The sequence below is a fragment of the Canis lupus genome, chromosome 18, assembly GCF_003254725.2.
Source record: "Canis lupus dingo isolate Sandy chromosome 18, ASM325472v2, whole genome shotgun sequence".
NCBI classification, from domain to species: domain Eukaryota; kingdom Metazoa; phylum Chordata; class Mammalia; order Carnivora; family Canidae; genus Canis; species Canis lupus.
Genome location: NC_064260.1, coordinates 12,699,755 through 12,718,211, shown reverse-complemented (window position 1 = coordinate 12,718,211; position 18,457 = coordinate 12,699,755). Strand labels below are relative to the sequence as shown.

The window sequence follows — 18,457 nt, the reverse complement described above, 5'->3', positions numbered from 1 at the left end:
TATTCTGGATAATGGAGAGAACTTACTTTTTTGTTTTTAAGCATTTTATGTATTCATGAAAGACACCAGAGAGAGTCAGAGACACAGGCAGAGGGAGAAGCAGGCTCCCCATGGGGGGCCTGATATGGGACTTAACCCAAAACTCTGGGATCACACTCTGAGCGGAAGGCAGAGGCCCAACTGCTGAGCCACCCAGGTGTCCCGAGAACTTGTTTTTGATATGTAATCTACTTTGTTTAATGTAATCCTTCAGGATCAGTTTAATTATTTTTTCCTTTTTAAAGCATTAATTGAGCTTATAGTTAGTTGAAAACTTCACATCTTTTGCTTGAGGAATTCTTAGTTTTTAAACCTAAATAAGTAAATAAACCCAAATAAAGGATTTTGAACCTTTATCCTTGTTTAAACCTAAGGCTCACTTGTACCCATTATTCCAGTCTCTGTCTTGATTCGGTCATCCTTACACTTAACTGCCTTTTCTTGTGTGTAATTCATAAATGTGGGAAGCATGTTAACTAAAAGCATGTTGGCCTATCATCTGATCTTATATATAAGTTGGCTAATGAAACCGTCTCTGGTGTCTTTCATGTCAGTATGAAGTATTGAAAGCCATCTGACTCTACAGTTTTTAACCTGTTTATAAATATATTTAAATCTCCATTGATCCATCTCATCTAAGGGATATGAGATTTTCTTTCTTTCTTTTTTTTTATTGAAGACTTCGGTGATAAAAATACCCTATATTATTATCCAGTCCAGAAAAGCCTTCAGAAAATAGTTTGTATGACCTCTTTGGAAGACTTGAGGTAGTATCTAATGATTATCAAACCAGCTATTTAATCATCTCTTCTAGTATTTAGCAGGGGTTGACCTCTATTCCACATTTCAGAGTCTATTTTCCAGAGTCTATTCTTTTCCCTTTTGAAAATGTTAGGCAGTTTATTGCCAGTCTGGCTTCATTTGACAGTTCCCTTATACTAATTAAGTTGGCAAAGTTCACTGACTAACAGTGTGTCTGTCATCAAATTATGATCTGATTTGTTTGGAGAGTTAACTTATCAAAAATGACTAGTTCTCTTACCTTGCTTAGTATTTCATACCCTGTTCATTCCACTTTGAAAATCATACTCCTGGGTGGATAAAATGAGCAAGAAAAAGGAATAACATAGTTTTACTTTCTTTTTTTTGGTAAGTATAATAATATCCTGAAGCCATAATTCTCTTTCATTTCAGCATTTTTGCTTTTGGTTATTTTTATAAAGATTTTTTATTTTATTAAAATTTTGCTTATAAATATTTGATCTCTAGAGAGAGTGGGCACATAAGCAGGGGGAGTGTCAGGCAGAGGGAGAAGCAGGGCTTCCCCCTTCCCCCCACCCCCCAGGATCATGACCTGAGCCAAAGGCAGATGCTTAAGCTTAACCGCTTAATGGAGATAACGCACTGTACTTATTTACTTTCTCATAAAGATTAGTCATGTGACCATCTTTTTATTTTTTCATAGTTAACCTTTTTCCATACCACTTTAATGTAGTGCTTAAGAATGTAGGTTTTGGGGCAGCCGGAGTGGCTCAGCGGTTTAGCGCTGCCTTCAGTCCAGGATGTGATCCTGGAGACCCGGGATCGAGTCCCACGTCGGGTTCCCTGCATGGAGCCTGCATCTCCCTCTGCCTGTGTCTCTGCCTCTCTTCTTTTTTTTTTTTCTGCCTCTCTTTCAGTGTCTCTCATGGATAAATAAATAAATAAAATCTTAAAAAAAAAAAAAAAGAATGTAGGTTTTGAATCAGATTTAAATTTGAATTTTTGGGGGATTCCTGGGTGGCTCAGCGGTTTAGCGCCTGCCTTTTGCCCAGGGCGCGATCCTGGAGTCCCGGGATCGAGTCCCACATCGGGCTCCCAGCATGGAGCCTGCTTCTCCCTCCTCCTGTGTCTCTGCCTCTCTCTCTCTCTATGTCTATCATAAATAAATAAATCTTTAAAAAAAATAATTAAATTTGAATTTTTGGCTCTGCCTTTTAATGACACTGTGTCCTTGTTAAATGAGTGAGCTGCTCTGAACTAGTTGATTCATCATAAAAAAATCCCCATTCTAGTAAGAGTAACTGCCTCATAGGGTTATTGTTGGGATTTAGTAAGGTAATAGATATAAAACACTTAACCCAGTGTCTGATATCTAATAAGCTTTAACACAAAGCCTGACATAATATCTGGTAGTTACTACCGGAGTTTTCCTATCTCTAAGGATTTTGAAATCCATTTTCCTAAAGAGGAAGACATTTGTCTAGCTCTCTCTCTGCTCATTGTTCCCGACTTGTTTTTTTTTTTTTTTTTTAAGATCTTATTTATTCATTCATGAGAGACACAGAGAAAGAGAGAGGCAGAGACACAGGTAGAGGGAGAAGCAGGCTCCATGCAGGGAACCCGACGTGGGACTCCATCTCAGATCTCCAGGATCACACCCTGGGCTGGAGGCAGGGCTAAACCGCTGAGCCACCCAGGGATCTCTTGTTCCTGACTTTGAGTTCAAGATGCTGCTGCTTATCATTTCCCATTTTCTTATTATTTCTTTTTGTTGTTGGAATGTCACAAACGATTTTTGTTCTCTTTTATGGCTGAATAGTATTCTTGTGTATATATACCACATGTTCTTTTTTTCTCCCCCTCTTGTTTTTGTTGAGTTGTAATGGAATATATTATTAGTTTCATGTGTACAGTGTTGATTCAACATACTCCTACTATTTCTTACTTTGTAGTTTAGATTCAGAGGAGTGTGTCTTTGCCACCTTCATTGAGATATAGTTCATATATCCTTCACCCATTTAAAGTGTTGTACAGTTCAGTGATTTTTTTTTTTTTAAGATTTTATTCATTCATTCATGAGAGACAGAGAGAAGCAGAAACATAGGCAGAAGGAGAAGCAGGCTCCTTGCAGGGAATCCTGTATGGGACTTGATCCCAGGACCCTGAGATCATGCCCTGAGCTGAAGGCAGACACTCAACCACTGAGCCACCCAGGCATCCCCAATGATTTTTTTTTTAAAGTATGTTCACAAAGTTGTGTAGTTGTCACCACAGTCTTAATTCCAGAGCATTTTTGTCCTCTCAGAAACAAACACCATGTCCACTGGCAGTGACTCCACATTCCTACCATTTGCAGGCCTTGGAAACCACTAACCCTCTTTCTTTGTGGAATTGCCTGTTTTGGACTTCTCTTTAAATGAGATTCATACAATATGTGGGACTTATATGTCTCTAGCTTCTTTGCTTAGCATGATGCTCTCAGGGTTCATGTATATACTCCATAGCTCTTGAGAGCCAGATACTCTGTTCTGTGGCTGTAGCCCATTTTGTTTATCCATTCATTGGTTGATGGACATTTGGCTCATTTCCACTGCAGGACTGTTTATGACTAATACTGCTGTGAACGTTTTGTCTGGACATCTGTTTTCATTTCTCTTGCGTGGATACCTAGGCATGGAATGGGAGTTCTGTGTTTAGCCTTTTGAGGAGCTCTGCTTTGCCAAGTGTACAGTGCCACAGGCCCTGTAAGTTGCTGTTGTATTTCCTGACCAGCAGTAGTAGTGGTGCCTTTTTAGAAATTTGAACCATTGTGATGTGTGTAGTAGTATCTCCTAGGGGTTTTAATTTGCATTTCTCTACTGGCTCATAATATGGAGGATCTTTTTATGGACTTATTTTTCCATCTCTGCATTGTCTTTTGTGCCGTACCTGTTTATCTTGTCTGTTTTTTTTTTTTAATAGGGTTTTTTTTTTGTTTATTTTGAGAGATCTTTGTGCAAAGGATATAAGTCCTTTATCATAGAGATTTTGCAAATATTTTTTTTCTCAGTCTGTGGCTTCTCTGTATTAATATTAGCTTTAGAAGAGGAGAATTTTTTGATTTTGATGTGGTCCTCTCCCCTCCCCTCCCCTCCCCTCCCCTCTCACAGTGTTGCATGACCCTAAGTGAGGGTCACTAAGATTCTTTCCTACATTTTCATCAATAAGTTTGATAGTGTTGGGTTTCACAATAAGGTTCATGATTCATTTTTAGTTAATTTTTGTATTTGCTTGTGATTGGATTTTAAGTGCCACCGTACTGCCTTTAGTTGACTCAGCTCTCATTCCCAAAACTCAGAACAATGCATAAATCTACTTGGAAAGGTCAACCTCTTATGTTAAATTACTGGATGATTTTAATACAATTGTATTAAAATTTGATTTTAGTACAAATTCTTGGAAAGGATAGGTTCATAGTTTTTCATATTTTATATAATGCTATAAAATTATGTTCATCTTGCTGATTTCACAGATAGGCATCCTGAAGTTATAATTGTTAAACTGCATGCTGGTTTTTAACATTTTAAGTTATAATTTGAATGAAAAAAATAAGCACATTTCTGTTGAGAAAATAAAATCTGAAGCCAGTTTAACATTTTATAAATACCAGTGGTTAGTAGGAGGAAGAGGCTTTTTCTCCTCAAGACCTTCCTTCCCACTTGTTCCCCTCTTCCTCCAGCAGTTCCTGTGTAGTTCATTCTCTCTTTTTTTCAAGTCTTTGCACACACGTCACTCACAGCAAAGCTTTCCCCGATGACCATGCTCTTTAAAACTACAGCCTTCCTCCTCCCAGCAGTCCTGGTTCCGCTTCCTGATTTATATTTTCTCAGAGCGCTCTACTAACCTCTCCATGAATTCTACTTATCTGCCTCATCTACCAGAGTATAAGCCCCCTGGGGGCAGCATTTCATTCATCGATGTGTGCCTAGTATATAGTAGGTGCTCAATAAATAAATGTTGCTGGAATGAACAAAAAATGAATACATGTAATATATGAAGCATATTTATGTGCCACTGTTCATTTTAAACCTCAGAGCTTCTGACAGGGACATATTAAAGAAAAACATCTGACAAATTCTTTATGATGCTTCAGTCAGTAAATATTTGCTATAGAAACCTTTATTTTTATGAGTTTTAAAAATTATTACAGGGTTCAGTTTGGCAGAGACTTGGTGCAGATGTGACAGCAGTTGAGTTTTTAGGTCATGTTGGTGGAGTCGGAATTGATATGGAGATATCTAAAAACTTTCAACGCATCCTCCAAAAACAAGGATTTAAATTTAAATTGAATACAAAAGTTACTGGTGCTACCAAGAAGTCAGATGGAAAAATTGATGTTTCGTAAGTATGCTGCATATGCTTTTGATACAATATCTTTATCTGTGTGCTTAAGAAAAATACTCCTTTTTTTCAGAATCAAAGTTTGTTACAACCTAGGGCCATTTTATTGCTTAGTGTAACTCCATATTGCTTATTAAATCAGTCCTTTGAAATTCATGATTAAGTTGATGCTAGGAAAATTAATCTAGTGTTCTTACTTTCTCATAGTATACAATCAGAAATATTTAAACTCTCAACGTTTCACAAAACTCAGTATTATTAGATACATGGGGAGATCAGTAATACTGGATTGTTTACTATGTGCCTGGTTCTCTTTATTACTCATATAACATGATGAAATTATTTAGTTAAGGTCACATAGTAAGTGACGGGCAGAGCCATCGCTTGATCTTTCTGACTTAAGACCTGGGTTATTAACATGTGCTGTTCTACCTGTAATTGTGAGGTTTTAATGATAGACCTCTAGAGGATTTGTAGTTTTTTTATTGCCTGACTCCTGTTTGTTAGAAGTGTCAGCAACACTTGGGAAACATCAGGTCTTACAGGTCTCATTCTGTCAGCTGTTTGTGTCCATGCATATTTAACGGTCACTTTAACGGTGACATACTGTTTGTCATCTAGTATTGAAGGTGCTTCTGGTGGCAAAGCCGAGGTTATCACATGTGACGTACTCTTGGTTTGCATTGGCCGACGACCCTTTACTCAGAACTTGGGACTAGAAGAGCTTGGAATTGAACTAGATCCTAGAGGTAGAATTCCAGTCAATACCAGATTCCAAACTAAAATTCCAAAGTAAGTTGGATAATTTATTTGCATTTTCAAAAATTTAAACATTTATTTTAAACACTGTCTTAAAAATAAGACTTTTACCATGTTTAAATGCACTGGCTTTGGGGAAGAACAGTAGACATGTATGTGGGAACAAAAATAATTGCATTTTTTTTCATTACCCAAGATGAGAACCTGAACTCAGAGATGTTTGAGGAGCTGTATATTATATATTTTTTTGGTACTTAGTAACTAGAAACTTTTGTTACCATGGCATAATGAAGATGAATATCTGTGATGGCAGTGGTTCACTGTGTTTCTTTTCATCTCTGTGGTAGTATCTATGCTATTGGTGATGTGGTTGCTGGTCCAATGCTGGCTCACAAAGCAGAGGATGAAGGCATTATCTGTGTTGAAGGAATGGCTGGCGGTGCTGTGCACATTGACTACAACTGTGTACCATCAGTGATTTACACCCACCCTGAAGTTGCTTGGGTTGGCAAATCAGAAGAGCAGTTGAAAGAAGAGGTAATTCTGAATGCAGGGGTAGCTGTAACTCCAGTGCATGAGTTAATGACACTGGTGGCTGTGACTCCTTTTATTTATTTTTTATTTATTTTTTTATTATTTTAAAGATTTTATTTATTTATTCATGAGAGACACACACAGAGAGAGAGAGAGGCAGATGGAGAAGCAAGGCTCCATGCAGGGAGCCTGACATGGGACTCGATCTTGGGTCTCCAGGATCACACTCTGGGCTGCAGGTGGCGCTAAACCGCTGCGCCACCAGGGCTGCCCTGTGACTCATTTTATTATTGCATTAATGCATTTTGAAATCCTGTAGAACATTTTATATTTTTCTCCTTTTTAGTAATGCAGAGGAAATCGTTCACTTGCCTGCAAACTAGTTAATTCCAGAGCTTTTATATTTTCTTTTGAAATACACCCAGATAGACTGACATTTGCATTTGTTTGTTGTTTGCACACAAAATGTATTTCATGAGTAAGCAGTTTTGGTCTTGCCCTCCATGTACTCTGAAGAATTGCCTTCTTTTTTTTTTTAAAGATTTTATTTATTCATGAGAGAGAGAGAGAGAGAGAGAGAGAGATTGAGAGGCAGAGACACAGGCAGAGGGAGAAGCAGGCTCCATGCAGGGAGCCTGATGTGGGACTCGATCCCGGGTCTCCAGGATCGCGCCCTGGGCCAAAGGCAGGCGCTAAACCGCTGAGCCACCCAGGGATCCCCGAAGAATTGCCTTCTTAGGATTTATGTTCAAAATAAATGGTAGATGATTTCACCAGCAGGAATGTGTTTTTCTGTTTATCTAGGTTCTCCTCTTCTGTCTCTCACAGGGCATTGAGTACAAGGTTGGGAAATTCCCCTTTGCTGCTAACAGCAGAGCTAAGACAAATGCGGACACAGATGGCATGGTGAAGATTCTGGGGCAGAAATCAACGGATAGGGTGTTGGGAGCACACATTCTGGGACCAGTGAGTATCATACAACCCCAAATCCCATTACTATTTCTGGAAAGCATTGCTATTTACTTTTAGGCCACCTGCTCTTTACATGCTGGGATTAGTATTTACCAGCAGAAGTTTGTTTCTGATAAGGTGACCAGCAGCATGCTCAGAGGCTGGCCCATCACATCATCTGCTTTCCATCCTGCAACTGACATTCATCTAACTCTTGAAATAGGTCCTGTGCCCACTGAAGACTCTCCAGTGGCCCTTTTCCACTGCAAGCTGTTACAGATAACTGGTCCCGTCTGCCTTCCTGACCTCATTAATTCCCTGCCTCATGCCCCTTTGCTCAGTTTCCTAACAGGCAAATGTTCCCATTTTAGAGCTTTTTTTTTTTTTTTTAAGATTTTTTAAAAAAAATCTATTAATGAGAGACAGAGAAGGAGAGAGGCAGGGACACAGGCAGAGGGAGAAGCAGGCTCCATGCAGAGAGCCCAATATGGGACTCGATCCTGGGTCTCCAGGATCAGAACCAAAGGCAGTGCTAAACCGCTGAGCCACCCGGGCTGTCCTAGAGCTTTTGTTCTTGTACGACCTGTTGCCTGGAATGCTGTGCCTCCAGGTCTTTGTACATCTGGCTCCTGTGAGGTTTGGGCTCAAATGTTACCTCCTAAGGGAAGCCCTTCCTACCACCGAACCTGCAGTACGCACCTGCCCTAGGGATCTGACATGATGATGATAAAACATTACTTACTCTCTAATACATTCTTCTCTGTATACATGCAATAACCATTTTAATTTTACCATTCTGGGAGGCAGGAGTTGCTCTTCCATTTTTGAAGTGAATAAATGTAGGGAAACACAGAGTGTTACACTTGAGGAAGTGGTAGGATTTGAATCCAGGCCAGCTGGCTCCAGAGCCCAGACTCTTCACTTCTGTGCCACCTTTTCTATTAAGCTTTTCCTGACTGGAGACAGTTAACTGCTCAAACTGTGAATCCTGTTAGCTTGTTGTTTTTGCCACGGGAAGAAAATTACTTGGTCTGTTATTTTAAAGGGAGCTGGTGAAATGGTGAATGAAGCTGCTCTTGCACTGGAGTATGGAGCATCCTGTGAAGATATAGCCAGAGTCTGCCATGCGCATCCGGTAATTATTGACAATATACAGAATTAATGGCTATAAGTTTCTTCTCACCCACAGATATTTGGTATTTAATTTTAAATTTCTTCCCTTGCAGACCTTATCAGAAGCTTTTAGAGAAGCAAACCTGGCTGCATCATTCGGCAAATCAATCAACTTTTAAATTAGAAGATTATATTTTTCTGAAATTTCCTGGGAGCTTTGTGGAGGTCACATTCCTGTACAGGAAATGCTCACGTCTCCAAGAATTTTTAGGACTGAATTATGAAACTTTTGGAAGGCTTTACTAGGTTTGGACAGAATGGAATAATCTCATCTATTTTAAATAAATTTAATATTTTGTTTCAGTGCATTAATATTGCAGAAAAAAGCTACTTATCGTAGTATCCTGGAAAATTTTCTTCAACCCTTATTTTCATGCATTTTCTGAAAGATTCAATTTCACTGAATTTATGTTACGTAGCTTTTATCCCTGCTATTGTAAAGTTGGATTTACTTATGTGATGGAGCTGGTGTAGAGTATGTGAACCAGCTGTGTTTGAAGCCAGGTGACCAAGTTATTTTAAACTTGGTTTTCATATTGGAAATAGTTAATCATTAGAGTAAGATTAAAATATGTATAAACCAAAATGATGTAAATAAATGATGGTCTCTCACATCTTTATTTAATCTCCAAATTCTTGCAGTTTAGAGGTAGAATTTATGTTTAAATTTTTAAGGACCCATTGAGGTCTAGTCTGTAGGCAGTTAACCAAATTAAGGAGGTAGATCTGTGAAATTCATATATTAAATGAAGACACAAATGTATTACAACGGGGAATGAAAATACAGAAATAAACAGTCTTAAATATTCATTTACTGGTTGTTTTGAGTGGATGTCCAGATGGTCCTAGTTCTTTTATGACTACCTGTAGTGTATCTTCTTACTTTTCTTTATTATTCCTCTTCTGGCCTGGATGTATCTTTCTACCACACTGGAGGACAACATTTAGGCATTTGAAAGGTCATTACCCTTTCACCTGTTTTACCGATACCGACTAACTGTGGAGCGTTCACTTTTGGAGACACAGTATATGGGAAAATTTATTTTTATTTTATTTTTCATATGGGAAAATTTAATCTGTCTTCTGTCGATTTCCAGTGTATCCGCGGTTGGGTAAATGTTTCTTTAAAGAGTGCTATAAAATCGTATCTGTTCATTAATGTTTAAAATAGCCCTTGAAACCTATCAGTATCAAAGTCTTAAATGTTAAAATAGGCTTTTGCATATTTTGACTAAATTTAAGTAGTTCTCACATTTAGGATAGCATATTCGAAAAAAAAAAAGTACTAGAAATATGCAAACCATAGATGCTCAACATGATTGCAGCTTAAGAAAAGTTTAGAGAATGTATCAGCAGAAAAGCTGTGCGGGCAGGGGGGACTGGGTGGCTCAGCGGTTGAGCATCTGCCTTTGCCTCAGGGTGTGATCCTGGGGTCCTGGGATAGGGTCCCAGGATCAAGTCCCACATCAGGCTCCCATCCCTGCATGGAGCCTGCTTCTCCCTCTGCCTATGTCTCTGCGCCTCTCTGTGTGTTTCTCATGAATAAATAAATAACAATTTAAGAAAAAAAAAAATGTGGGCTAGGATACTATCAGTTGCTCACAGAAGGAAAATGTTGAATCATCTTCAGGTTTTAATTGCATCGTTAGTGGGTCACATTTCCCTTTTTCCTTCTGTGTCCACTAGTCTGAGATTGTATTATGATCATAGTGAATTATTCATTGTAAAGACTCTGGATTCTGTTACCTACCTCTGAAAAATAGGCAATTTCTGTTTCAGTAGGCAGTTAACCTGGCTGAACCCCAGCTCCCAATTCATGGTCTTTGCTGGAGGGCAGGCTAAAGGATCTACCCAGTTATTTCAGTTATACCTCGGCTGGATTACATCTGGCCCTACATGTGTAGTTCAGAGGTCAACCGGAGACTGGGCAAACGATATGCAGAGTTGGGAGGCCCTCCTCACCATGCCTCTCTCTTGTGGGGCTCTCCTTTCATAGTTTGTTCTAGTTGCCTCCAACTCTGTCTTCTGATTCCATAACCAGTAAAGCTTGGCTTCTGCCCAGTATGATACTTCTGGGACCCACTGTCAGGTGAAAGCCCCTAAAAATGGGAATTGATTTCACCCACTGCTGTCTTAGCTTCCCTCTACCTTCTGCCTGCTGCTGGTTGGTCTCCGGGACCTTTACTTTTAAAAATGTGTATTTCCGTTCAGAGTTGGCAGTTATTAGCAAGAGAGCTGGCCTGATATGTGCTACTTTGCCATTATTAGAAATGACCTTTGTATTTTAAAATCTGAAATCCCAATAGTATGTGAAGTGCTAGTTTATTTAAACTTCAAACATGGGGATGCCTGGGTGGCTTAGCAGTTGAGCACCTGCCTTAGCCCAGGGCGTGATCCTGCAGTCCCAGGATGGAGTCCCACATTGGGCTCCCTACATGGAGCCTGTTTCTCCCTCTGCCTGTGTCTCATGAATAAATAAATAAAACTCTTAAACTTCAAACATGTCCCCTACTCTAGAGAAAAAATAGAAATAATATGAAGTGCTAGTTATAGAAACACAAAATAGTTAAATCTACGTAGGTGAGAATGAATTTGTGGATATAAGAAATTTCAAATATTCATTTATTGACCAAATTCTCAATATTTTCTTGGCTTGTAAGGATGGCAATTAATTGTCCATTCCCTGAGCTGATTAAAATGAGTGATTTCAAAGTGACATCTTTCGTTGTTTAGCTAAAAAAGGAATATAAAGATTTCTTTTTTAAAAGATTTTATTCATGAGAGACACAATACAGAGGCAGAGACCTAGGCAGAGGGAAAAGCAAGCTCCTTGCAGGGAGCTCGAAGTGGGACTCGATCCCAGGACCCCGGGATCACGACCTGAGCCAAAGGCCGATGCTCAACCACTGAGCCACCCCAGGTGCTCCCAAAATACTTAATTTTAAGGGGCGGGGGGGAAACTAGTTGCTGTAGATAATGAGGTAAAACCACTTTGCTAGGTATTAGGATCTCTACCTAAATGAAAGTGACAAATAATTGCCTTGAGGAAGGGGGAGGTTGCCTTATTGTTTAAATTACATCTGTTTACATAATTGTTCAGGCGGGGCTTCAAATGCAGCTGCGTCCTATGTGTGGGTGGCTGTTAAGTGGTACACAGGAATTATCTTGCTCTAAGAAGAATTGGTGAAAAAAACCACATAGGGCTTGGCCTGTTACCCAGCTAGCTCAGCTATGAAGCTGACATAGGTTTGGCAGTTGGAATACAATTGTTTTCTTTATTGTTTTGGCCTCACAGATGGTAGAGAATCTTTAGTTTGTGAAATCTAATGAAGTTCAACACAAACACAGAACTTACAGCATCGTTTTGTACTTTGATTGGCACAGCTCAGTTGGCAGGAGCAATGTTCGTGAACTCTGGATTTAATTTAAACCTTCCCACCTCACCACCCAGAACAGGGCCAGGATTGCTAACACTTCAAAGCCACAATGTTAATTTTCTAAAAATTGCTTTTTCTCTTTCTCAGAGCAAGGAATACTTAGAGGAGTCTTGGAGATTGGAGCAACCATTGAAATGGTGAAGGGGGGGCTCAGGCTATATCCTTACCCTCCACCTGGGCATCCCACTGGGAGGTGATTTAGGGGGCAGATTCGTGGAGGATACTGACTTAGCAAACAGATGATAGCCTGTTCATAGACAAAACAGAAAGCAGGGGCCTGTGGAGTCTATCTGTTTATAAAACCATCTTTACATTGACAGTACCCTTGCTTAAAAGGGATTCATGAACGCTAAATCCGTAAAATTTAAGAATTATACTAAATATATATTTATACAAAAGGACTGTACTTTATTGAACTTCATACAAAATGTGCTGATTAAAAACATTAAATAGGTAATGAGTTTTATTTTGAAGATCTTAAAATGTAGCTCTTTTACTTTGGTCACCTCAGTCACCTTCGAGCCGCCTCCTGCTCTGTTATAGGCAGGTGCTATAAACAGCAACCTTCTGGCTTATATCTTTTAGGAGCGAGCGGACTTCTCCTTCCAATCTTACTAATTCTTGAGCTTTATCTTCTAAATATTTTTGATTGTCCTCATATTTTCTTTCTAAATCTGTGGGAGATAAAAAGTCTGAGTAAATTACACTATAATGATCTCAACCTCTTACTGATCGTTTTTGCCTATAAAGCGTAAGACAAAGTGAATAATTTTTCAACCTTTTAAATAACTCAGTGCATGTTTTCTCTTTACGTTGTGAAAGCACGAGCCTAAGACCTACCTTTCAGGAGCTGTAGCTTGCTGTTTGCTTGAGCCAAAAGTGTTTTTGCTTCATTTTGTAGCATCTCCGCTTTCCTTCTGGCATCTGCTGATTCTTCGGTTTTTTGGGCAATTAATTTTTCTACCTTCTTATACTTTTCATCAACTTCATTGTCCAGAGCCTGCAGTTCCATTTAGACACAGAGAGGTGATAAATGTAATCTCGGACATTAAGAGTGTCATTGTGGCAAGCTTGGAAGGGCACTCAGGCGTTAAGCTATTAGGCGTAAGTAATTATTTTGAAACAGTGGAATTAAATACAACACTGACATGAATTTTCTTTTTTTCTTTTGACATGAATTTTCTTAATGAAAGATCCGAAAGATATTTTGGAGTTGTAGCGGGTCTCCAGGGCTAAGGTGCCTTTCTCCTGTCAGCACTTTTTTCTGGGGGTGTCCTAGGACAGCTATATGGAGGCAGAGTAGTAGATTTTCTCTGTAAAGTAGATTCACTGTGATCCAAACACTTGGGAGTCAAAAAAGGCCCATTTGAAGAGCTGATAGGAGAACCAGTGTAGGGTGTGTAGCGATTTAAGGGAAGGAAAGGTAAGGGGAGATGTAGCATACACAGGGATGGGTGAGGAGATGAGAAGTTTGTGTGGGTTTGACAAGGTGGTTGCAGCAGGTGCTGCTTTTGAGAAACGCTGTTCAAACCATAGCCATTGATAATAAGGATTTCAATGTTGGGGGGGTCGTTCATCTGATTATAATCAAATGCTATATTTTTACAAAAAATGCTCTGTAAAAAGGGTACTTGTGAAAAATGCTCTGATTTATGCTCTCAGAACCGCACGAAAGTACAAACCATGATTGAAAAAACAGGGTAGTGTAGTCCACTTTTCTTACTATTTTGTTCTCTTCCCCAGGCAGAGGTAGAAGGAAGTCCCCCTTCTGTAATGGCTAAAAGCTACACTAAGTTCAAGGAAAAGTCTTGACTATATTTCAGTTCGTAACTCCCTAACTATTCATTTAACAGTTGGAACACTCCCCTTAAAAGTGTCAAAAGGTTTCTCTGGAGATAAACATTTGCCCCCTGAACATGTGTTTTAAGGATTACTTGGCTTCTGATGAAAAAATTTGGGTTGTAGGAGATTTTCTCTGCACAACACAGTACCTTCCAAGTGAGCAGCAAGAGGTGGTTAGTGAGTGGAAGACGTGAGATTTAGTTCCCCACTAGCTGTTCTGTGGTGGCTCCTTTAGCTTTTTCTACCCCGCTTTAAAGATTTCTCAAATGGCCAGGTAATCACCGTAGGCCATCCCAGCCTTCCTAATTGAATTACCGAGGTATAAGCTCAGTAGGCTTGCTCCAAGACCTCCACCCCTCAGTTAATTTCATCTTCCTGCCTCTTTATCCAAGTTTAGATGGGAGGGCTAAGGTCACACTTCTTGGACACTTGCAAATCCACTCCCACTCTTTTCCATCTGTGTCTCTAAAGGCTGCTATTTCAAAACAGGTCACTTAGGTCCACGTCCCTTAACCGATTCCAAGGAAGGCAAGGAGGAGGCTCGTTGCTCCTTTATGAACACAGCTGTGAAGTTACAAAGCTGGACTTACCTTTTTCACATCATCTGCGCTTTGTTTCACAGTGTACACTACTTTCTCGATGTACTCTGCCTCCCCCGAGTTCTGGGCAGCCTTCCGCTTCAGCTCTTCCACATTCCTCTCCAGCTCGCTGATGCGCTGGGAGGCGTTGAGCAGGGTCTCCTCAGAAGCAGCAGTTTCAGACTCAATCTACAAGTACAATGTCAGTGACCCAGGAAGCCAGTAGTTTAACAAGTGGTAGGGCGTGCTAGGAATACAAATCTAGAGGAAGACTAAAAGACCACTATGCTCTTTTGCTCCAGATCCAAAGAAAAGAATTGCAAAAAGGAAAAGCTTATATCAAGTGCCCAGCTTTTTTCGCAATTCTCATGATCTGGAAATCATGTAAAATTCTTAACCGAACCACCCCCAGACAGCCTGATGTGTTGAGAAAGCATTTTAAGGACACCTGCAGGCGTTGGCTAAACATTGGTCACAAATAAGCAGATGTGAGAAGGATTTCCACATTGGTTTCCAAATTAACGTGGGTGGGGAAAATGATAACTCCCAAGTCACCTTTAGTTTTTCCTGTCAACTCTAGATGTTCAACTCTAGTGGAGGTTATGGGTCTTCAGAAACTGTTGGGAAAGTGGAGTGTTCTTAGCTAATTACTAAAGGCTGACCAGGAATATTGAAAACTCCGTAAAGTCACTCTAGGACTGGGAGATGGACTGTCATCTGCAGAAGAGATAGCTGGAACCCATATATACTCAAAAGTCATTTAGGGAAAAAGTATCTGGGTAACTGGTGAGGTTCCACATTTCTCTTTTCTAAGAATAATCAGTAAACGTTGATTTTTAAGAGCTAGCCCAAATAAGCAGTCTGACCCACAACAGAAGAACCAGTTTCCCTGAGCACCTAGTTTTTCTCAAAAATTATCTTCCAGGATGGGTCTATTCCATAGCATTAAGTCTGAATAACAATAATGTCATAGTGAAACTAATTAATACAGACATGGTAAAATTTGTATTTCAAACCAAATGATTGTTAACCTAGAAGTTCACCCATTAATTAACATAGAAAAATAATCTTTGAGAGCAGTTACACTTCTTAGAAGATGAGCTTTATAGTTTTATTTATAAATGAGGGAATAGGTTTTGACAAGCTTTCACTAATAGCAAAGTTCTTTTTGCTTCTTATCCTTTACCTAAAATGCTTCCTGTCCCCCAGGGTCTCTGAAAAAAACTCATTATCCACTTGGATCGTTAAGCCAAATATCCCACTTGTAATTTGATTAAATCCTATATTTGCCACTTTGCTTTTCAAAACTTAGTAATTTTTTTAAAAAGTTTATTTTAGCGATAGTATGCACAAGTGCCCAGGGAGGGGCAGAGGCAGAGAATCTCAAGCAGACCTTGAGCTGAGCACGGGCTCGATCTCACAACACAGAACACAACCTGAGCTGAAACCAAGAGCTGGAGGCTTAACCATCTATGCCACTCAGCTGCCCTAGAACTGAGTAATTTTTATTAAGTAATCTAAATAGATAAAGTTCATTAAAATGTTTGACAGCACACTGAGAAATTTGCTAAACTATAGAGACAGAAAAATCAGAATAATCAAAGGGTTAGAACATAGTCTGGTGATAAAATGTAATTTTTCTACACTTGAACAAGTAGCCTGAAGGGGCCTTGTATATACTTGAGATTTAAGAAGGAAAAGTGGCTGAGGAACTGCTGAGTCTCATTTTACTGAGCGCAGCAGAATAAGGGAAGACAGGTTTGTATCAACCAGTGGTAGGAAAAGCAGGCTGAAAAACCACCTGCCAGGTTTTCAATATTAGGGGTTGTTGGCTTGGGAAGGATGACAGTGCAAAATTCTAAGGACATCTAATCTCAAAGTATATTCTGAGAAGATGGGTAAGGGATTGCGGGAGTCCATTTTCCTCCAATTTTTATAAAACAAATGAACTTTCCTAAAATTGGATGGGAAGATTCGCTCGTAGGACTCCTTTTTGAAAAATCAAAATTATATTTGGATTACGTAGGACTTTTAACAATTAAGCACTAAATCCCTATGAAAGGTTCTTAGTGTGTGCTTTTAATATAGTCACTGAGTCAAGAGTATTTATTCTGCTTTGAGAAGTTTTTGGGATGCTTGGCTGGCTCAGTCAATAGATCACGTGACCCTTGATCTCGGGGTTGCGAATTTGAACCCCACGCTGGACATAGAGTTTACTAAAAAAAAATTAAGATTTCCACGCATTCTGAACAAAACAGATCATTCCATTAGAAGATCCCCATTAGGTTCATCTAGAAGTGGGGGCTGGAAGCATTTGACCTTCATTGCTCTCCAGTGGTTTTCAAAACTCAACAGTAAAATTTTTGTGAACACTCACCTCATGAATTTTCACTATGTAGGTTGCTTTAGGGCTGCTCGATAACAGCAGGAGTTTCCTAAAACTAACTTTTGAAATTAATACTATCCTTCATACTACTGAACAGAGTCTATGTGAGTCCTTGAAGGAAGAGGAGATAAAAACACGTATAGGATAAAAGTGAAGGGGGCTTAACATTCCAGTGTCTTCAGGGTCCTTTCATCCCTGAAAACAGCACATGTAGCATCCGTGCTAAGGGAATCAATCGGATTTACTGACATTAGAGCAACCTTTTCATGTTCAGCTGTGAGAGTTTTCATGTAACTCAAATACACGGAGTTTCCTGATAGAGTTTCTGTTCTCTCCCCCACCGGTAAGGAATCGAGTCTCTTACCGAGGTTAGCAGGTTCTGGGTTCCTTGGATGTCTTCGTCTGCCTGCTTGATTGCCTTCTCGGCTGCAATCTGGGCCTTCTCTGCTTCCTCCAGCGCCTCCTTTACCATGTCTGCGGTGACTTTAACATCAGTTGCACTTTTGCTGAGTAAAAAAGAATGAGATCATCTATGTGAATCTGACAAAGTTACTTCCCCTCGGAACATTAAAAAACAAAACAAAAAAAAAAACAGCAACACATTTCTTTTAAAGAACAGCCTTCTTGGAATGACCCAGAGAGACTCACAGAGGTCACTTTTATTAGACATTTCACTGGTTAAAGAAATACTTAATACTCCCCTGCTTGACACAAGCCCCCAACATGCCACAACCTCCGCAGATACCTGGCTCTTTTAGCTTCTTCCAGCAATGCCTCAGCTCTGGCAACATCAGCAGCGCTCTGCTGTAGAATCACCTCCACTTGAGAAAGGCTTTCGACTCGTTCGCGAATATCCTCTGTCAAGTTCTGTAACTGCTGTGGGGTGCTGGGCATTTCCATCTTCAGCACTTCGTTAGCAACTGCTTCAATGCTGTCCAAATCGGCACTGTCCTCTGTGAAAAGCAAAGACGTCCCCACGAAGAGGTGAAAGTCACAGACGGTTTCACTCCGTCACTTCCAGTCACCCGCCAGGTGAACAGCATTTGGGGATCACACCAAGACATATGCACTTCCTGTTTTAAGAATTCATAGTCTAATCGAGTAGCATGTGGAACAAGAAACTACTGGAATTTGCTGTAGGCTGGGAAGGTCGGGGAGCCTTCCTACAAGCCTACAAGCCTACAAGATGAGGAACTGATCAGGTTTTTGTTTTTTTGTTTTTTTTTTTTTAATTTTTATTTATTTATGACAGTCACAGAGAGAGAGAGAGAGAGGCAGAGACACAGGCAGAGGGAGAAGCAGGCTCCATGCACTGGGAGCCCGACGTGGGATTCGATCCCGGGTCTCCAGGATCGCGCCCTGGGCCAAAGGCAGGCGCCAAACCGCTGCGTCACCCAGGGATCCCCCTGATCAGGTTTTGAAGGAAAGTAGGATTTGAGCGAGGAAAGAGGGACATCTCTGGATGGAGAGACTATGGGGAGAGCAAGTCACGTGAAAGTCAAGCACAGCAAATTGATTACAGAATAGTGCTATTTTAAAAAAATTATTATTTTAGAAAGAGCGAGCAATGGAGGGAGGGGTAGGGGGAGAGGGAGACAGAGAATCTCAAGCAGACT

At 40.0% G+C, this 18,457-nt stretch overlaps 2 protein-coding genes across 3 annotated transcripts in view; one reads left to right on the top strand and one right to left on the bottom strand.

Annotated features, from left to right (window-relative positions):
• Window positions 1-9,408, top strand: part of DLD (dihydrolipoamide dehydrogenase) — a 31,422-nt gene extending 22,014 nt beyond the window's left edge. Inside the window, exons 9-14 of the mRNA XM_025449284.2 lie at window positions 4,991-5,181; window positions 5,803-5,973; window positions 6,288-6,477; window positions 7,303-7,440; window positions 8,471-8,560; window positions 8,652-9,408. Coding sequence (XP_025305069.1) covers window positions 4,991-5,181; window positions 5,803-5,973; window positions 6,288-6,477; window positions 7,303-7,440; window positions 8,471-8,560; window positions 8,652-8,717 — 846 coding nt within the window. The 3' untranslated portion in view covers window positions 8,718-9,408. The remainder of the gene's footprint in view (window positions 1-4,990; window positions 5,182-5,802; window positions 5,974-6,287; window positions 6,478-7,302; window positions 7,441-8,470; window positions 8,561-8,651) is intronic.
• Window positions 9,409-12,418: 3,010 nt separating this feature from the next.
• The window catches only part of LAMB1 (laminin subunit beta 1), a 70,604-nt gene continuing 64,565 nt past the window's right edge, over window positions 12,419-18,457 (bottom strand). For both annotated transcript variants that reach the window (XM_049096700.1, XM_025449562.3), the window contains 5 exons: window positions 17,587-17,794; window positions 17,206-17,347; window positions 14,468-14,644; window positions 12,876-13,035; window positions 12,419-12,709 (listed from right to left, as the gene is read on the bottom strand). In XM_049096700.1, coding sequence (XP_048952657.1) covers window positions 12,573-12,709; window positions 12,876-13,035; window positions 14,468-14,644; window positions 17,206-17,347; window positions 17,587-17,794 — 824 coding nt within the window. In that variant the 3' untranslated portion in view covers window positions 12,419-12,572. The remainder of the gene's footprint in view (window positions 12,710-12,875; window positions 13,036-14,467; window positions 14,645-17,205; window positions 17,348-17,586; window positions 17,795-18,457) is intronic.